Source organism: Callospermophilus lateralis, chromosome 5, assembly GCF_048772815.1.
Source record: "Callospermophilus lateralis isolate mCalLat2 chromosome 5, mCalLat2.hap1, whole genome shotgun sequence".
NCBI lineage: Eukaryota > Metazoa > Chordata > Mammalia > Rodentia > Sciuridae > Callospermophilus > Callospermophilus lateralis.
In genome coordinates, this window is record NC_135309.1 from 125812040 (window position 1) to 125830201 (window position 18162).

The 18162-nt window shown below is 38.1% G+C and overlaps 1 protein-coding gene across 1 annotated transcript in view; it reads right to left on the reverse strand.

The window, feature by feature from the left end:
* The window catches only part of Itga2 (integrin subunit alpha 2), a 96484-nt gene extending 80765 nt beyond the window's left edge, over nt 1–15719 (reverse strand). The window contains exon 1 of the mRNA XM_076857700.2: nt 15638–15719. Coding sequence (XP_076713815.1) covers nt 15638–15719 — 82 coding nt within the window. The remainder of the gene's footprint in view (nt 1–15637) is intronic.
* Nucleotides 15720–18162: the final 2443 nt, after the last annotated feature.

The window sequence follows — 18162 nt, forward strand, 5'->3', positions numbered from 1 at the left end:
TCAGATGTCAATAATGTCAATGTTTAAATCCTAGGCTAACCAGTGGGTAGTCCTGTAAGGACTATTAAATTGTTCAATTTCCTGTAGTGGTTTTAAAAAATGTCTGGGAATATTTTTATATCCTTTAGTCAAGAGGCAGAATCTTCCCTGGAATCTAGGTGGGACATCTGCAATTGTGTGATCTCTGAGTCAAGTTTAGGTAAGGCCAAGCAATTTTTTCCTTTTCTTTTTGTAACATTTGACCTGAGTCACCACACAAGAAGTCAGCCTTCTCAGAGGGCACCATGACTGAGAGACTGGAGGATACCACATGAATAGAGGAAATCTGTCTACCCTCTGAGGACACCACTCAGGAGCCCTAGAGCTAGAAGGACCTGGCCAAACCATTCTTAAGGTCCCAGCCCAAACAACTATGAGAGATAATAAACGACAAGTCATTATTAAGCCACCAAGCTTTGGGATGATTTGCTGCACTAATCTGGTTATCTAACCAGAGCCAGGTACAGATTCAGTTATTCAAAATCAAAGGCTCTGAGGAATAGAATGTTTTCCCTTTCCCCCTATGAGGTTCTAACACAAGGAAGTGCAAAGACTGTCATTCCTCAAATGGAAATGGAACGTATTTAGAATATAACAGAAAGGAGAAAGAGGGAAGTCTGCAAGATTTTTAGAGGGTGATCCAAAGGGCTTCCCAAAATGACAGACAGCAGGTTGACAGCCTGGGCTTCAGTCATTTCACAAGCCAGTTATTATAAATAATGAGGAGGAACACAGAACGAGATGATCTCTTGAGGTTTCCTCTAGACTTAAATTCTAGGATCTTAAGCCTACATTCTTGATGATCATCTATAAATACTTTTCAAAAGATAAGCATTTTAATATTATTATTCAAAAAATAAATGATGCATGAATAAAAAATAAATAAATATGTATCATTGCTTTACATCCATCTAACTGCAAAAAGTAAATGAAAATGTAATGCTGGTGAAATGAGTAAATTCTCACATTACAGAGGGCTATGCTGTTTACACGGTTCTATATGCTATAAGAACTAAAAAAAATACACATAATCCTTGACACAATAATACTATCCTTCTGAAAAACATCCAAAAGGAAAAAGAAAAAAATCTTCTTGTACAATGATTTTTTTATAGCCACAATATTTACAGTTGGGGGAAGGGTATCCCACAGGAAACAGCCCAAATATCTAACAATGGGACAATAGTTAACAGCAACACAGCAGGATGTATCAATGTAAAGTTATAAATGAGAAACCCAAATGGAAAAAATATATATATGGCATATTAAGTGAGAAAAGCAAAGTATACCTTTGCATGCAAATCGTGAATATCTCTAAGAAAAATTCACATTCATACTTCTAAATATCAAAATAAGGAAATATATTTTGTTCAGATAAATGTTAGTATGTATCATTTCTCTATCAACATGGAAAAATAGCTTTATAAAGAATAACTTCTATAAATTGAAATTATTAATCAAATTTATCATTTCAATAGACACTTTACAGTTAAAGAAAAGAGAATAATTAATATAAGCAAATATATAGATTTACAGAATTAAAGGTGAGTTAAATTTTTTAAGTAAAAACATTTTCTACTATAAAATTGAAATTTTACAATACTGATCAATACGAGCATTATTTTAACTGGGTACAGTGGTGCCCACCTGTAATTCCCGTGGCTCAGGAGGGAGGCCTGAGATAGGAGGGCAGCAAATTCAAGGTCGGCCTCAGCAAATTAGTGAGGCCCTCAGCAACTTAATGAGACCCTGTCTCAAAATGACAAAAACAACAAGGGCTGGGGATGTCATTCAGGGTTAAGTGCCCCTGGGTTAAATTCTCATGGCTTAAAAAAACAAACAAACAACAACAACAAAAAAACATATCTACTCTTCCATTAGTTAACATGTCACATCAATAGATAGTATATAAGGAATTTGGAAAATTAAAAATCAATATTTGCTTTTTAACAGGAGACCCTTAAAATACTACTCTGGATTTTCTCTTTTGGTAATAAAGGGGTTAGCTGTTTGAACCGATTCTCTTACATTTAAGCACTCTTCCTACACCAGGAGAAGAAAGAAATTCAAAGAAGAGACTCAAGTTGTTGTATCACTTTTTGCCTTGGTGAGGGGTGGGGAGAAAGGAATTTTCCAATCCTCAAACAGAAATGGAAAACTGAAACCCAAGACCTAACTGAAAGGGGATACCTGATAAACTTTTTCATGATTAAAGTCCATACACAAACCACAGTCCCTTAGATGACAAGTGAACTAGAAGTAAACCAGTCCTTGAGGGCAATGACCAGACAGCCTATGAAGTGTCCAGCCCTGAAACTGTGGGAAACTGATAGGAGAATTACTAGCATTTCTAGAACGTTGCTTCAATAGAAGGAAATGAAAGCATTTTCCTTAGAGAGAGATCATCCAATGCTTCAAATTATTTTCTCAAATAATTTTTTCTAATCTAATGTTCAGCAAAGATGAGCAGACACCAGGGTAGAGAGGCAACATATGTGAAAAGTAACACAAATAACAGACTACAGAAAATACAATAACAGGCTAATTCACCATAAACGTGAATATAAGGATTCTAGTCAAAATCCAGCAACCTATCAAAACCTGTTGATGAAGCTGCATGTGTCACATGAATACAATGTTGTATTCACTTCTGAAAATCAATGTAACTCACCATATTAATAGATTAGAGGAGAAAATTTATATGATCATCAATAAATGCAGGAAATATTTACAATAAAAGTCAATCTTCCATTGTCACTTTAAAAAAATCTCCTGGGAAATGAATAAGAAAGGAAAACTATGTGATAAAAATGTATCTATGAACAGCCCACTTCTTGAGCCACTCTGCAAATACATGCCCTTAAGTCCTGAGCAAGAGATACTGAATAATCATTGTACCCTGCAACAACTTGGGCTTTACCTCCCTTCAGTTAATGAGGCGTGGCTCCAGAAATAGGTGTTACCCCGTGGGGTTGAGTTACACTCACCTGTTTCTTTGTAATCCTACCCCTTTGCCCTTTTGGGGATAGAATGTTCCATGGAACCTCCCCTTGTGTGTCCCTTATATAAGAATAAAGAATTTTAGTAGCTCTCTCTGTCTTTCCACAGACCTCTAAGGTGGGAGAGCTATCCCAGATTTTGAAAAGATATTTTGAAAAGGTACTTCTGTGTGTTTGCGTGCTTTCTTTGCCGTTTTCTTAAGTTATTGGAATAGTCAGATTTGTGAACACAGCATAGGTCGCCAGCTAGGATAGATGGTGATAGCCCACCACAAACACCATATATTGTACTAAAGATTCTAAACATGATAAGGATGCCTACTATTGTCTTTTGCTTTTTGGTTCTCATGCCCTCAACCTTTTTTTGTATTTCATTTAGAGACAGGGTATCCCTGAGTTGCTAAGGGCCTTGATGAGTTGCTGAGGCTGGCTTTGAACTCACAATCCTCCTGCCCCAGCCTCTTGAGCCACTGGAATAACAGACATGCACCTCTGCACCTTTCACCTTTTTAATTCAGTATTCTACACAATACTGGTATCCTTGGTGGTTCAGTGCAGCAAGAAAATGTAAAAAAAAAAAAAAAAAAAGTAAAAAGTTGGGGAAAGAAGAAATAATGCTCTGCAAATTTATAGATGGTATGATAAAATATATGGAAAATCCAAGAGGATTAAAAAATATTAGAAGAAATAAGATTAGCAAGACTGCTATTTATAAAATAATAAAACTTGCATTTCAAAGTACCAGCAATTAAATTTTATTTAGAAAAGTTTAGAGTCATTGTTTATAGTAACTTCAAAAGGTATTATATTCCTAGAAATAAGTCTATAAAGATGCTATTTGAGTTGTCTGCATAGAAAACTACAAATTATCACTGAAAGAAATTAAAGAAGACTTAAATAAATGGAAAGATTATCAGATTCATGGATAGAAATACTTAATATTCTAAGTATGTAAATTCCCCCAACATTAATTTATAGAGTTGATGAAATTAATATTTTTAAACATTTTGAGATTTTAAAAGTCATGAATGTTAACAAGCTTATCCCAAAATTTATATTAAAATGCAAAGGACAAGACACGTTTAAAGGGGAAAAATGGAGAAGTTCTTAGAATTTATTACAAACCTAAGGAATCTACTGTAATTAAGAAAGTCTGATAATGGAACACACCAGAGAGACTAGAAACAGATGAAAGCATATATGACACTTGATTTATGATCAAGATAGCATGGCAGAATGAACTATTTTTTTTTCTTTATAAATTGCATTAATTGGCTTTCTATATAGAACATAAGAAGATCTTTGACTCTTACCTCATTTCATTCTTAAAAATCAGTTGCAAGAAAACACAAGTCTAACTAAAATACAATGTAAGTATGTTTTTGGTGATACAGGAGGAAATCTTTATGGCCTGGAGATAGAGAACTATTCCTTGAACATAATACTTGAAACAAAAACTTGATACATTTGAATACATTAATGTTAAAAACTTTATCAACATGCATCATTGAAAGATTGAATTATTCCTAATAAGAAGAAGTGCTTGCAACTTGCACAACTGGCTCATATTCAGAATATGGAAAGACGTACCACTGCAAATCAACAGAGGCAGGAACCCCATTGTACTCTTGCATTCATTTGTGTTTGGCTATAATAAATATTCCACAGAAAAGGAAATCTGGATGCCTAATAAACATGAAAATATTCTAAACTACAATAGCATTCAAAAAATGCTGATTATAATTATCATGAGATTCTTTCTCTCTTTCTCTCTCTCTCTCTCTCTCTCTCTCTCTCTCTCACACACACACACACACACACACACACACACACACACACACACCAAATGGCTAAATTTTAAAACTCCTACATCACCTAAGATAGAGGTAAACTGGAGCAACAGGACTGCCCATACACTGCTGATAGCACTAATTTAGTACAAGCATTTGGAAAATTGTCAGAATTTACTAAGGAAGAATATTTGTATTCCCTATGGCCTAGTAATTGAACTCCTAGATATATCCCAGTTGAAATGCGTCCTCACATTTACCAAAGATGGTTACAAAAACACTCAGAGCAAGACTACTTATAATATATTATAATGAAAACTACTCAAGTATCCATCAATTAGAATGAATGGATAAATAAATTGCAATAAAGTCAAACAATACAATACTGTGAAGTAGCAAAAACAAAAGTGCGACACCTACATGCAACAGATTAAGCCCACCAACACAATGTTAACAAAAGTCAGACACAGAAGAATATGTACTCTGTATGTGTGTGTTTTTAAAACCTAACAAAATGGAGCAACCAGCGTTCAAAAAAATGTATACATACCTAGTACAAGTGAAAAAAAATAGCAAAGAAATGATTGCCAAAAAAGTAAGGAGAGAATGATTTGTTCATGGGAAAAATTAGGTAGAGGACATCTGGGGTCCTGTCACTTTTTTTTTTTCCTGGGTTGTGGTTATACAAATTTTTAAAAATAACAACTTGTAAGCTGTGGTAGAAGACACTTGTGGCTATGTCACATACTCACACTTCTGCTGAGTATGTGAGTATGTAGAAGATGCAAGACAGACCACTGTCTTCACACCCTTTCTTTTTATTTGTTTTCTTTTTTCTCTTTCTTTCTTTTTTTCTCTTTCTTTCTTTCTTTCTTTCTTTTTTTTTTTTTTTTTTTTTGTAGTACTTGGGTTTGAACCCAGGGTCTCCTGCATGTCAGATAAGGGCTTCACCACTGAGCTACATCCCCAGCCGCCTGGCACTCTGCCATGCAACTTCTCAGGGTTCTGTTTAAGCCACTTTGAGGGATGAGGTAACGTCTCCCTGTGAGAAAAAGAGAAGGACTGTTGACTGCTTGCTATAAAACAGCCAGTTCACCAAGCTCAGTGTTTCTTTCCTGAAATTTAACTAATGAAATCTACTGTGAATGTTGACATCCATCTGGGCCCTCTGTGTTGTCCCTCTGTGACAAACACAAATATGCTGCTGCTTATATTGTTTGCTGTCTCATGAGTAAGAAAGACCTTGGTCCTGGGGCTAGGCTATAGCTCAATGGCAGAGCACTTGGCTAGAATGTGTGAGGAACTGAGTTCCGTCCTTGTCACCACATAAAAATAAACAAATAAAATAAAGGCATGCTGTCCATCTACAACTACAGAAAAATTTTAAAAAAAATAAAAATAAATAAATACATTTAAAAATAAAGAGACAGAGACCTTGGTCCCTCATCCAGGAGTCTTGTGTTTTCTGCCAACACATATGAAACATAGCAAGCAAACATTAATTTTAAGTGGAGGCAAAAATCAAATCCAAGCCCTGATAAACTGTACAGTTATTCTTGATGCATTTTTCTGTACATGTTATATTTTACAATGAAAAGTTTCTAAATTTTACCTAAATTCTATTTTTCTCTGTTTCTTTTTTAAAACCCATGATTTTCTGAGTATTTACTGTATGCTGGGCTTTGGGAATACAGTGATAAATAGGAGGACATGATCTTACAGAATATAATCAGTGACAGAAAGAAGCAGTCCAAAGATGAGTAGTGATGCTGTTTTATGAGAAGAAAAAAAGAGATTAGGAAAGGGTGTTTGAAAAAAATGTATGTCTTTACTATTCTAATACTTTTATTAATATTGTTAGTCAGTAGAGCTAGTTAGACATTTTGAGACAAGGAGAAATGTGTTAAAAGCAAACAAACTCTGTCAAAAAAAGGAAAACTGATTTATCAATTAAGGGAATATTTTAGCAAATTCAGATAAACTTGCAAACTGTGATTTTGCATATGCTGATTGGAAAAGACTAGAAATTTTTCAGTTTGGCACTTATTCATAAATTGTGCCTTTAATCCTGTAGCAGTCATTTATGGCTTATGCATTCATCATTCATTCAAAACAACAGTACCAAGGGCACTTTGCCTGGATGAAGAAGATATGAATTTGTTTTCATAGTGTCTGCAATCTATAGGAATAAAACCAGGCTATCAAAATGGAATGTGACCACTGCTAGGAAAGGATCCACCTAAATTTGGATTAGGGGATAGGGATCCTTCCCGGTGTGCATGAACCTCAACAAAATTGAGATTTAAGTGATTTGCAGAATGGGAGTTGGGAGCTAGAGCATTTCAGAATAAGAGAAGTGGATGCATGCTATTGTGGGGTGGGATTCTTAAAAAGAGTTCACTTGAGTCAACACACTGGAATCTCATTGAACCACAAGAAAAAATAACAAATAATGACACCAGTATGTATCTGCGGGGCAAAAAGTAAACACTTCATTAATAAAGAAATTTCTTAATTACCATGACATTTTTATAAATTACTTAACCATGTCCATTTATTTATTTATTTATTTACTTATTTATTTTGAGGTGCTGGAGATTGAACCCAGGGCCTTATGCATGCGAGGCAAACTGAGCATTTTATGTTTTTTTTTTTTTTTAAATCAGGACTATTTATTACCTTATGTTGAAAGAAAAATAAAGATCACATAAGAATATTCCAGTTTTCTGGGTTAAGTTTTTCTTTTTTCCCACCCAGGGAACAATGTTAACAAGTACATAGAAAACTAAGTGGATTTTTGTAAAATATCTATTTTATGCATTAGTATTCAAAATATGACTTAGAAGGGGTGATAAAATCCAAGAAATTTCATCTTCTATCAAGCATCCAGGAAGCAATGTGATGAAAGAAACAGAACATAACTGATAAACAATTTGGAATAGAGTTGTCCAACTGAGCTGACCAGGAGCTGGTTTGTGTTCAGTCTGCATTTCTACATGGTATCCATGGAAATGTGATCAGGCTTGCACAAAGACAAACAAAGGCCACCTTCAATTGAATCAGGGAGAATGACAACTGCCAATGTTCAAGGCACCCAATCAATGCAATAGCTTTGCTCCTGCTTTTCAAAACACGATGAAATAATCTCTAACACTGACAATACAGTGTCTAACGCTCTTTTATTTCCATTGCTCTGTTTAAACATTAACCTCATTTTTATACAGAAAGCCTTTCAGTGATCTGAAGTTATGTATGGCTTCTGTAGGAAAAACTGTCTCTAGTCACTTTAAACCAATAAAAGGAAGAATTGCAGTCACCCTTTCAAAATGTAGACTAATCCCCAAGTCTTTGCTGACAAAATTATACAGTTTCTATTGACTATTTGGACAACAGAAGAGACAAATGACTCAAAGGAAATTAAGTATATTGGAAAATTATTAACAGTTTCAATATCCTGTTGAGGTGAAACATTAACAATATATGCTGTTTAAATTTGTAATAGTTAGTAAATGTAATTTACATATACAAGAATCATCAGGCATAGAATGGATAGAACACTTGAATACAAGCATTTTGAACTCTAACAAAATTAAAAGTAGACTTTCATTTCTTTTCTAATTTATATGATTAAGTGACATTGCTTTAAAATGCTTTAAAAAAGCCACGAGTTACACAGAATAAAGGGCTTTACTATTTTACTCATAAAACCTTCCAAAGACAGCACTAACTCTCTCTGATATAGGAGACTTTTTACTAAAAGGATTATTTAGGGATTTTTTATTACAGCAGATAAAAATAAGAAATTAAAAGATTAACTAAAGAAATATAAATCTATACCTCTAAAAGAACTTTTTTTTTTTAAGGAAATCTGACTGAAGCAATGATATCAATCCTGACATCAGAATTGAAATGTTACTCTATATCACACACCCTAAAAGCAGCATATTAATTGCGCCTATAGTAGTGTGGGAACTCTGTCCTAAAAGAAACAAAAACGTTCCTCAAAATATACAGAATGCTCCTCCAAGCAGCCTCATTGGAGCTCTTCTTTTTGGGGTAGGGGTGGAACCCAGAGTCTTTTGCATACTAGGCAACCACTCTACTACTGAGTTACATCCCTAGTCCAACCAATGGCCCAAAGTTTTCTTTACTTTTTCATAATTATGCTTCCATTTCCTCTTAGCACACTGGAATCAGCACCGCTTTCTTTCATCATTTAACATGACCTCTCCAGTTTACATGCTAGAACCTACTTTGCCTCTAGTCAGGGCCTCCTTTTGGCCAGGACTATTGTTTCTGGTCATCAATACTTCTCCCTCTCCCTTTCTCTGTTAATATTCTTTCCATAGACCTTAAAGGTGCCTCACCTGCCCTCAGTTTCTCTTATGTTGTGGTCCTCTGCCTCTTATAGATGCCTCAATGTAATTTTAAACAACTACAAGTATATGATGTAGCACCATAAAAATGACATTAAAAAATCTCATTATAATAATTTTGACACAAGTCTCTCCATGTGTGTTTGTTTAATTGTTTAAAGGTAGCTATTCCCATCTCTTCCCTCATGTTAATCCTTTCTCCCTTTTACTACCAAAGTTTTCCACACTGTCTACATTTAATGCTTCCATTTGCCCACTCACTCCATTCTGGTTGCTACTTTTTGCACTTCGTGGAGATTGCCCTTGTCCAGGTTTGACTTCTGTGAAGACCCCAAAATTTTGACCAAATTTTCTTTCTCCAAATATTTCTGTGGTACCCAGTTACGGCTGTGTCTTTCTACTTCTCTAGCTCTTTTTTTTTTCCCCCCGCTCCTTTTGCATCTCTTTTTTTTCCGCACCTGACCCTCTAATAGTTCCTGGATTATGGCCAGAGACCTGATCTAGTCTCTTCACTTGATTTATCAATGCCATGTCTTCTATTATTCTCTAGAGGTGGATGATCCCTAAATCTCTCTCCCCATTTCACTCTTTTGTCTACTCCTAACACCTCTATACATAACTATCTTCTAATTAAATGTATACACCTGGATATCTCAACTCAACCTGTGCAGACAAACCTGATCATCTTTTTCCTCCTACTTGGTCTCCTCCAACACCTCTTGCCCCATAAATGGCACTATGTTAATTGAGATTTCTACATCAGAGACTTATGCATCTGCTTCCTGTCATCAAGTCCTGTCTATATTTCTTCCTTAACACCTTTCCAATTGGTCCCCTACTTTGGTTCCCTACTGCTGCTGAGAAGTTTCTACATTTATCTTTTATCTCACTAAACACTATAGAACCAGTTCTTTCCTTAATAGTCTTGGTGCCTTCTGTATGGCCTGGATCCATCTGCCCTCCTCCCTGCTACCAGAGTGATTTACCCCAGCAGCAAATCTGATCATGCCACTCCCCTGCTCAAGGCCCTTCAAAATCTCCCTATTGTCCAGAGGGTAAAACTCAGACTCCTTGTCATGTTTAAAGGTCTCATAGCCTGGTGGCTCCTTACCTTTCATCTTTCATTCTCAGTGAACACCCTGAGTCCTCTGTTCTGGGTATAATGACCTTCTGTTTTTATGGTGTCAGTCTCCCATTTAAGAACCTAAGTGTCTGACCCAGGAACCAGGAGACTTGCATCCTGCTGCTAGTTATATTACTCTAAGATCACTTGCAGGCATTTTAAATGATGGAGCATTGGATTTCACAATTGCCAAGATCCTTCAAAGCAGACCTATATTCTAATGAGCACCCCCCCTTAAGACTCCAGAGGCTTGACATACCAGTGTGTCACAACGCTATATCTCCATCCTCTAAACTGAACGCCGAGTTCTGTATCACTGATTAATTATATGCAAACATATGATATTTATTATGCTGTAACTTAACTTATATTAAAATAACTTTTAAGTTATATAAAAATTAAAGACACTGAAGAGAAAGATGGTTTAAAATTAAATAATTTATAAGTTCAAAGACAAATCAGGGACTCTTCCTCTCCTTCTTTTCATGAGGCTACCCACAATACATTGTCTTTATCTTTAAAGTTAGCAGACATCAACATTGCAAAATAGCTGCTCTGAACTTTACATCTGCACCTGACAATGTTTCTTAACCAATATCTCTCTTATACATGAAAAATTTTCTTCAGAAGTCTTACAGCAGATCCCAGCCCCCATATCTCATTAACCAACATTGCATGTTAAGCTGATTGTCTGCATCAGATGGTGAGTGGTGTTGTGCCACCAGACTGGCTCAAGGCAATTACCCTCTATCTCTCCTGAGTCTTCTAGTTGGGCAGAAGAAGGTAGTAGCTAGATAAATGGAATTCTGCTGCAAAGGAGGATGATGAGGACAGAAATTGGTTAGGCATTCTTCAGGGCTGAGACAATTTCCTTTCCCCGTGTTTGGATTTGTTTCCAAATAGATTGGAACCTCTCTGTACCATGTTTCAGATTTTCTCTCGTTTGACACTGAGCCTACCACACTGCTTCTGGTAAAGTAGGTGCTTCATAAAGATAAGATCAAATATTAGTTTTATGAAGTTCAGCCTCTGTGAATCATCAGAAGGGGCGTAGAAATCACTGTCATACACAGAATTCATTGTCCCAGGACTTGTGATATCAGGACTCTTCTCTTCAGAGGGATTCTTCTGTGCATTCTTCCTGGAAAAGCACTCATCACCATGACAACTGGAAGAATCAGGACAAAGACTCTCCACACCTTGATCAAAGGTACAAACTTACAAAGTTCTTCTTCTTTTGTGCTGTGCTGAATCTTTTAGGAATATCCTAATTTGCATAGAGCTGGTAATTAAGACTAAAGCTTGTGGCTCTGGTGATAACATTTGCATGATGTTAGGTGATTTGGGCCTTAAATATTTCTCCTGAAATTTTTTTAAAAATTTTTACATAATGACTGAACATTTGTCTTTATTTTGCTGGATATCTAAAATTCCATCATTAGAAGATCATCTCTTTACATTAAAAAGCTTCTTTCTTTTAATATGCTCAAGGCTTTTAGCACATGAAAACAGAGAACAGTCATCATCTGTTTTAGAATGAATTAATTTAAAGTGATGTAGTCATTGACTCCTGGTGTTGAAATCTACCTGTCTTGGTGGCCAGCTCACAGGGTGGTACAGGAAACACTGGAATTTTAAATTGTTAGGAAGTAGGGGGAGGGCAGTGATAATATATGTAGACAGTCATTTCCAAATATGACTGTGCATCAGCAATACATGAGTAATGGCTTTTAAATATAGAATCTTGAGCCCCAATCCATGAATACTTCTCTAACACCAAACATGGATGAATCAGGTGTAGTTAGAATACACAATGGTACATACAGATGTATGTATAAGGCTTTGGAGTATATGTGTGTGTACATGTATGTAGTGTGTACCAGTGTGTGTTTTTGTGCAGGAAGGAGTAGACAGTAGGTAGGTTGCATTCAGACAGTGAAGGACTTTTAATGACATGCCCCCAAAATTTGAACTTTACCCTATGTCAGAGGGAAAGTCATCAAGTGTGGAGTGATTGGACACAGATAAGTGTTTTAAAAGACAACATTGATGATAACGAGGAGAAGGAACTGGAGAGTAAAATAAGAAAGTCAGTTTAAAAGTTCCAGTTGTCCAGATACCACAAGAAGAGGGCCAGATCTGTGTTGGTGGCTGAAGTTAGATGATTGGTGGAAAAACCAACAGAATCTCAAGGTTGATTGTGAGATTGAAAACATGGGGACAAGTTTCTGGGGTCTCTGCAAGACGGTACTACCATTAAACCTTAGTAGACAACACAGGAGAACATTGAAGGACAGATGATGAATTCAATTTAGGCAATGTTGAGTCTGACATGTTTACAGGATAGGTGGACAGAAAGCTTGGGGGGTTGATGGAAATACTAATCTGGAATTTGGGAGAGGAGTGTGCCTGGAGATCCTGACTTGGGCATGGTGCTGACCCCCAGTGAACAGCAATACAATGAAGAAGAGGTGAGATAAGTGTCACAGTAGAATGGGTAGAGAATAATGATGAGAGGGTGTGGGGGGGAGGGGGGATAGGGAGGGCAGCAGAATACATCTGACACTAGGATTGCTGTATGTATACACATGAATGTATAACCAATGTGATCCTGCAATCTGTACACGTGGAAAAATGAGAATTCATACCCTATTTGAATCAAATGTATGATATGTCAAGATCATTGTATTGTCTTGAGCAACTAATAAAAAAAAAAAAAAGAGGTTCCTAGGTGGAGTTCTGCAAACACTACCCAGATAAGGGGCACATGATGAGTCTCTGCAGGAGACAAAGAAAATGTACAAGAAAATAGAAGAAAAAACAAAGAGAACCAAAGTCAGAGAGGTAGAGGGTTTTTCAGGAGGAAATTCAATCTTAAAAGGAAGCTGAGTGCAGTGGTGCATGCTTCAGAAGGCTGAGGGAAAAGGTTTGTAAATTCCAGGCCAACCTAGGTAATCTAGTGAGACCCTGTCTTAAAGTGAAATGGAATACAGGATTAGTGATGTAACTCAGTGGTAGTACATTTGCCTAACGTGCATATACTTGAGGCCCTGAGTTCCATCTCCAGTAAGGCAAAAGAAGAAGAAAAAGAGGAAGAGGAGGAGGAGGAGGAAAAGGAGGAGGAGGAGGAGGAGGAGGAGGAGGAGGAGGAGAAAGACTTTTTTATTATGAAAGAAATTAGAATATTTACAGATTGAAAGGAATTTACATTCTTGAGAGAATTTAAAGATGTACATTAGAGAGGGCTAACTGCTCAGATCCTACTAGAGGCAGTAAAATGTGATCCAGTATCCAGGTGGAAGGAATGGGCTGTTAACACACTGGAGAAAATGTGACTTCACTCATTCAGTTATAGTTGCTTTTCTCTAGGACTTTATTTAGTTTTCAGATTATTTTGGCCTCCTAGGGTCTCTTTTCTACCCTCAACCTGCCTGTGAACAATCCAAAGTGATAAGTATGGGACTTAGTATGATTAATATATAATACAACTTTCTTTTAAGCACTTGTGAGCAGGTTTATGGAAGCAGATTGGAATCTAAGTGTAAAGTGAGATTCTCAGATCATATATTTCTAAAGTAGTTTGTGTGTATACTAGAGACAATGTAAGATGAATAGACACATACCTATGGAATTTTAACTTGGTAGGTGTTTATATTACACAATTGCACATATGTGGTGTGTTTAGTGATGAAGAATGCTTATCACCTAGTTGATATAGAGGTCAATGCCATAATAATTTTGTCTGGCCAAGAGATTTTAATTATTTATGTTAACTTCAGATACCCAAAGTACCAAAAAACAATGCTACTTTCCTAAGAATCTTAATTTATATCACAAATGACAAAGCTTTATTATAATCATCTCAAATCATGAAAAAGCTTGTTCCTTGAGTATTCAAATGACTGGAGCAGTGGGAGGGAACAAATAAATACACAGAATATTTTAACAGATGTCATTTTAAATCACCTTTGCTTGACTTATTAGCTAACCACAAGTTATAATCTCTGTTCCTGACTCTTTGCCTTGCAGCAATACATTCCTCTAAAGTTTTTCACTACTCTTTACAGAACAAGCCTCGACATTTCAAAGATTAGAAAATGATGTTATGTTTCCTTAGCTTCTTTTAATACTGGTAATTGAAGAGAGATGAAAAGCTCTGGTTTATATTTATATTACTCTTCAGAAGGTATAGCATTCCAGGGACCAATTTTCAATGTGGAATACAACTTTGTTGGACTAAGTTTCTTCCACCATAAAGTTCATGACTGGCAGAAGGTCAGCATCAAAGGATAGTTAAGGAAATATTTACCTTCTTTGTGAAAACACTTGAAAATCAGAGACCACATTTGTTTGTTTTGTAATTTTCCAAACTATAAGATACAATTATGATTATTTCTCCCTTCAAGTAAACTAATGTTTTTTCATTTAGGTACACACTAGGCTCTGGAAAAAAAGTCAGGACAAATTATCCCCCATGTTCTCACAGAGGCTCTGCATCCCCACCTTCATTTCCCTACTTAGTGTAAAAGAAGTAAGGGTGATGAGTGGTCCCTATTCCCACCGCACTGAAGTTGGTGCTTCTTCTCCCACTTTTTTCTAGCCTTGTGGGGTCCAAGATAAGAAAGTGGAAAAACTTGGTCTAAGTTTATATTCTTTTCACTGATGATGTTACAACAATGAGAGGAAGGCAGAAGGGGAGGAAGAAATTCCCTCTGCCAAGTATTTAAAAGGCACTTAGTGTTTTTCTGTGTCTCCAAAGGAGAGAAACACCAGCACTGCGTTCTGAAGTAAGAAATGGGGGAATTATTCACACTCTTGGGTTGAAAAATAAGCATTTTGGAGTCTTCTGCTGTCCTAACTGGCATCGCGCTGGGGAGCTCCTGGCTGCTGCTCTGCATTGGATTCCTTATTCCCCTGGTCCTGGGCAGGTGTGGTACCTGACTAACAGGGGAAGTTGGGCTGCAGGATGCGCGGTCTTCGGACCACCCATAAAGCCCGTGTGTGTGTGTGTGTGTGTGTGTGTGTGTGTGTGTGTGTGTTCCCCAAACCAAAGTGGCCAGGGAGATGACTTTGGTGCTTCTTCAGAAGGTTCATGACAGGGTGAAATATGTCTCAAGACCCCAATTGTGAGGTGGAGTGGGATAAGGGTGTATCTCTCCAAGCAGCTCCGGATGGCTGGGAGCCCAGGTCCACGTGGAATCACAACCGAGACTCACGCTGCTAACTCCCTGACCCCACATAACCCCTCCCTCACACCGCCAGGCCAGTGAGGGTGTCCCGCAGCGGAACAGCCGCAAACTGCAGACTTACCTTGACTGAGCGCTAACACCAGCCTCAGCTGCAGCGGCAGCGGCAACAGCAGCGGCGCGCCCCCTGCCTGTCCTGGCCGCATCCTGGATCTGCTCTGGGGACTGTAGATGCTCTGAGTTGGCAGAGAATACTCTCGATCCAGGAACAGGAGAACCGGGAGACTGCAGAAGCTGTCCCGAGGGCTTCTCGACTTGCCTGGGTAAGAGCAGGGAAAAGTTGCCTGGCAGTTCCTGCAGCGAAAAGACCCGCCCCGGCCCGCCCCTCCCGCTTGGCCAACGCCGGATCTGCCCCTGCCACGCCCCGCCAAGTCCCAGCCCAGTGGCCCCGCAGGCTACACCTCCGCTTCCCCACACCCCCAGCACCACACCTTGATTCCCCTACATCCCCCAGCCTAGCCATCCTGGAAGTGGAAATGGGGACCGAGAGCCTGGCAGCCTTTTTCTGCCCTGGACAAGACCCGCTTTGCACATCCCACTGAAGAGCGCCAGTCCTCGCACTGACGCCCCCTGACGACTTGTCAGCCCACCAGAGAACCCTCCAGAGATCCCCAGGACCACCCCACACCCTCTGCGGCCCTTTGTGGCTCTCAGTCTTACCAGGGGGAAACCTCTAACCCTACACCTACAGTTCACCTACAGTTACTGTGGGCTGAGTGGTGCGTGGCTTTCTGCCTTCTCCAAGTGGGTGGAGAACGGGACGAAAATAAGCGCGGAATGACCAGGTTAGAAACTAACTCATCAGGAAAGATCTGCTCTCAAGTTATGATTATCCGAGGTGCTATTTAAGTTAGACCTGCAGCTGGAATGCCACAAAGGTGTGTGTGTGTGTGTGTGTGTGTGTGTGTGTGTGTGTGTGAGAGAGAGAGAGAGAGAGAGAGAGAGAGAGAGAGAGAGAGAGAGAATAAGAATATCACCATTCATTTCTCCCGAGATAACGAGCTGAATCGATTACTGAGTTAAATGATTTATTTCAAGACAAAAAGGAAGGGTGAGAACCCATATAGGAACTGATAGCTCTTCCTCTTCCTCTATGTTACACCATGACTGTTTTCTCCCAGTCTCAGGCCTGGAATGAGAACGTTCTACAACTGTATCTGAGATATTTCACTTACAAACCTAAGAAATAGAATATTCACTTTTTATCTCTAAATCTCTTTTTCTTCCTAAAAGTTCACCCACAAATTCCCAGCACACTGATGAAAACAGAACTACGTTTTGTGAAGTAACCAAATGTTCTCATAAATTAGAGTTATTTACCTAATCATTTTTATTAACACCATTTCAAATCTTTATGGGGCAATACTATAAGAAGAATGGGATACTACCACCAGAAGCAAAGTGGTTCCAGGTAGGAAGGACTTAATTATTTGATAAAAATAAAATGCTTTTTAAATAAAAAATAATCATAATAGGGGGTGAAGTCTTGAATTATTAAAGTATTAAACTGATATTCATCAGATGCTACTGCTTACGATCATGAGTATTAATTCCACACCTTTGAACCCCAAAATACATAGCCTCAGATCCTTTCCTTTCCTGTTTTCTAATCTGTCACTTACTAATGTTACTTACTAATCCTGACTGGCAGTGAAGGTATCCCCCCCCCCTCCGTGTTACTTACTTGCTTACTAAGATGCCAGCTACCACCTGAGAGCTCTTAGGTGGCCCCTGACACACAATCTCAGCTCCTCACAGACGTCTTGTGGGAAGTCAGCCAGGTTTCAGGGAGATGAATATCTGTCTGTTTCCTTCTGACTCACTGAAATGTGAGTAAGTGTTTGGAACAGACCCTTGTTTGGGAGGCAGGATGGTTCCTTTAATGTTCTTTGTCTCTGGGTGCTGAAAACCCAAATGAACCCTTCTTTGTTTTTGATCTCAGAAAGGGACATACTCACATTATACTGCCATGAGATACAAAATAGATCTAGAGCTATATTTTTCCAGACCAAGCATAAATCTTAGAAAATAAGGGACAAATTCCTGCCTCCCATGGATTTAAAAAGCAGAAAGGGTCCCTCAGACAACACAGTTTGTGAACCCCTGCTTCACACACCTTGGAGCTAACCTGCCTAGGTATAGTTGAGTTTTACACCACATTCTGTGCAAGAAGTAAGGAAGGCTAAAGTAGGTATTATGGTTTGGATATGAGGTATTCCTGGAAAGTTCCTGTATTAATGAAGAAATATTCAGAGATGCAATGATTAGATTATGGGAGCTGTAACCTATCTAGTCCATCCTAGTTTGAATGGACTGAGTGTTAACTATAGGCAGGTCGCTGGAGGAGGTGGGTCCTTAGGTGAGTGCCCTGGAAGGGTCATCTTTCATGTGTCTCTTTCCTCCACTCCTGCTTCCTGGTGGCCAATAGTGGAGCAGTGCTTCTCCACCATACCTATGTGCCATGATGTTCTGCCTCTTCTTGGATCTAGAGCAATGGAGTCAGCCTACCATGGATTGAAACTCTGATACTATGAACCAAAATCAACTTTGCCTTCTCTAAGTTTTTTTTTTTCAGATATTTTGGTCATA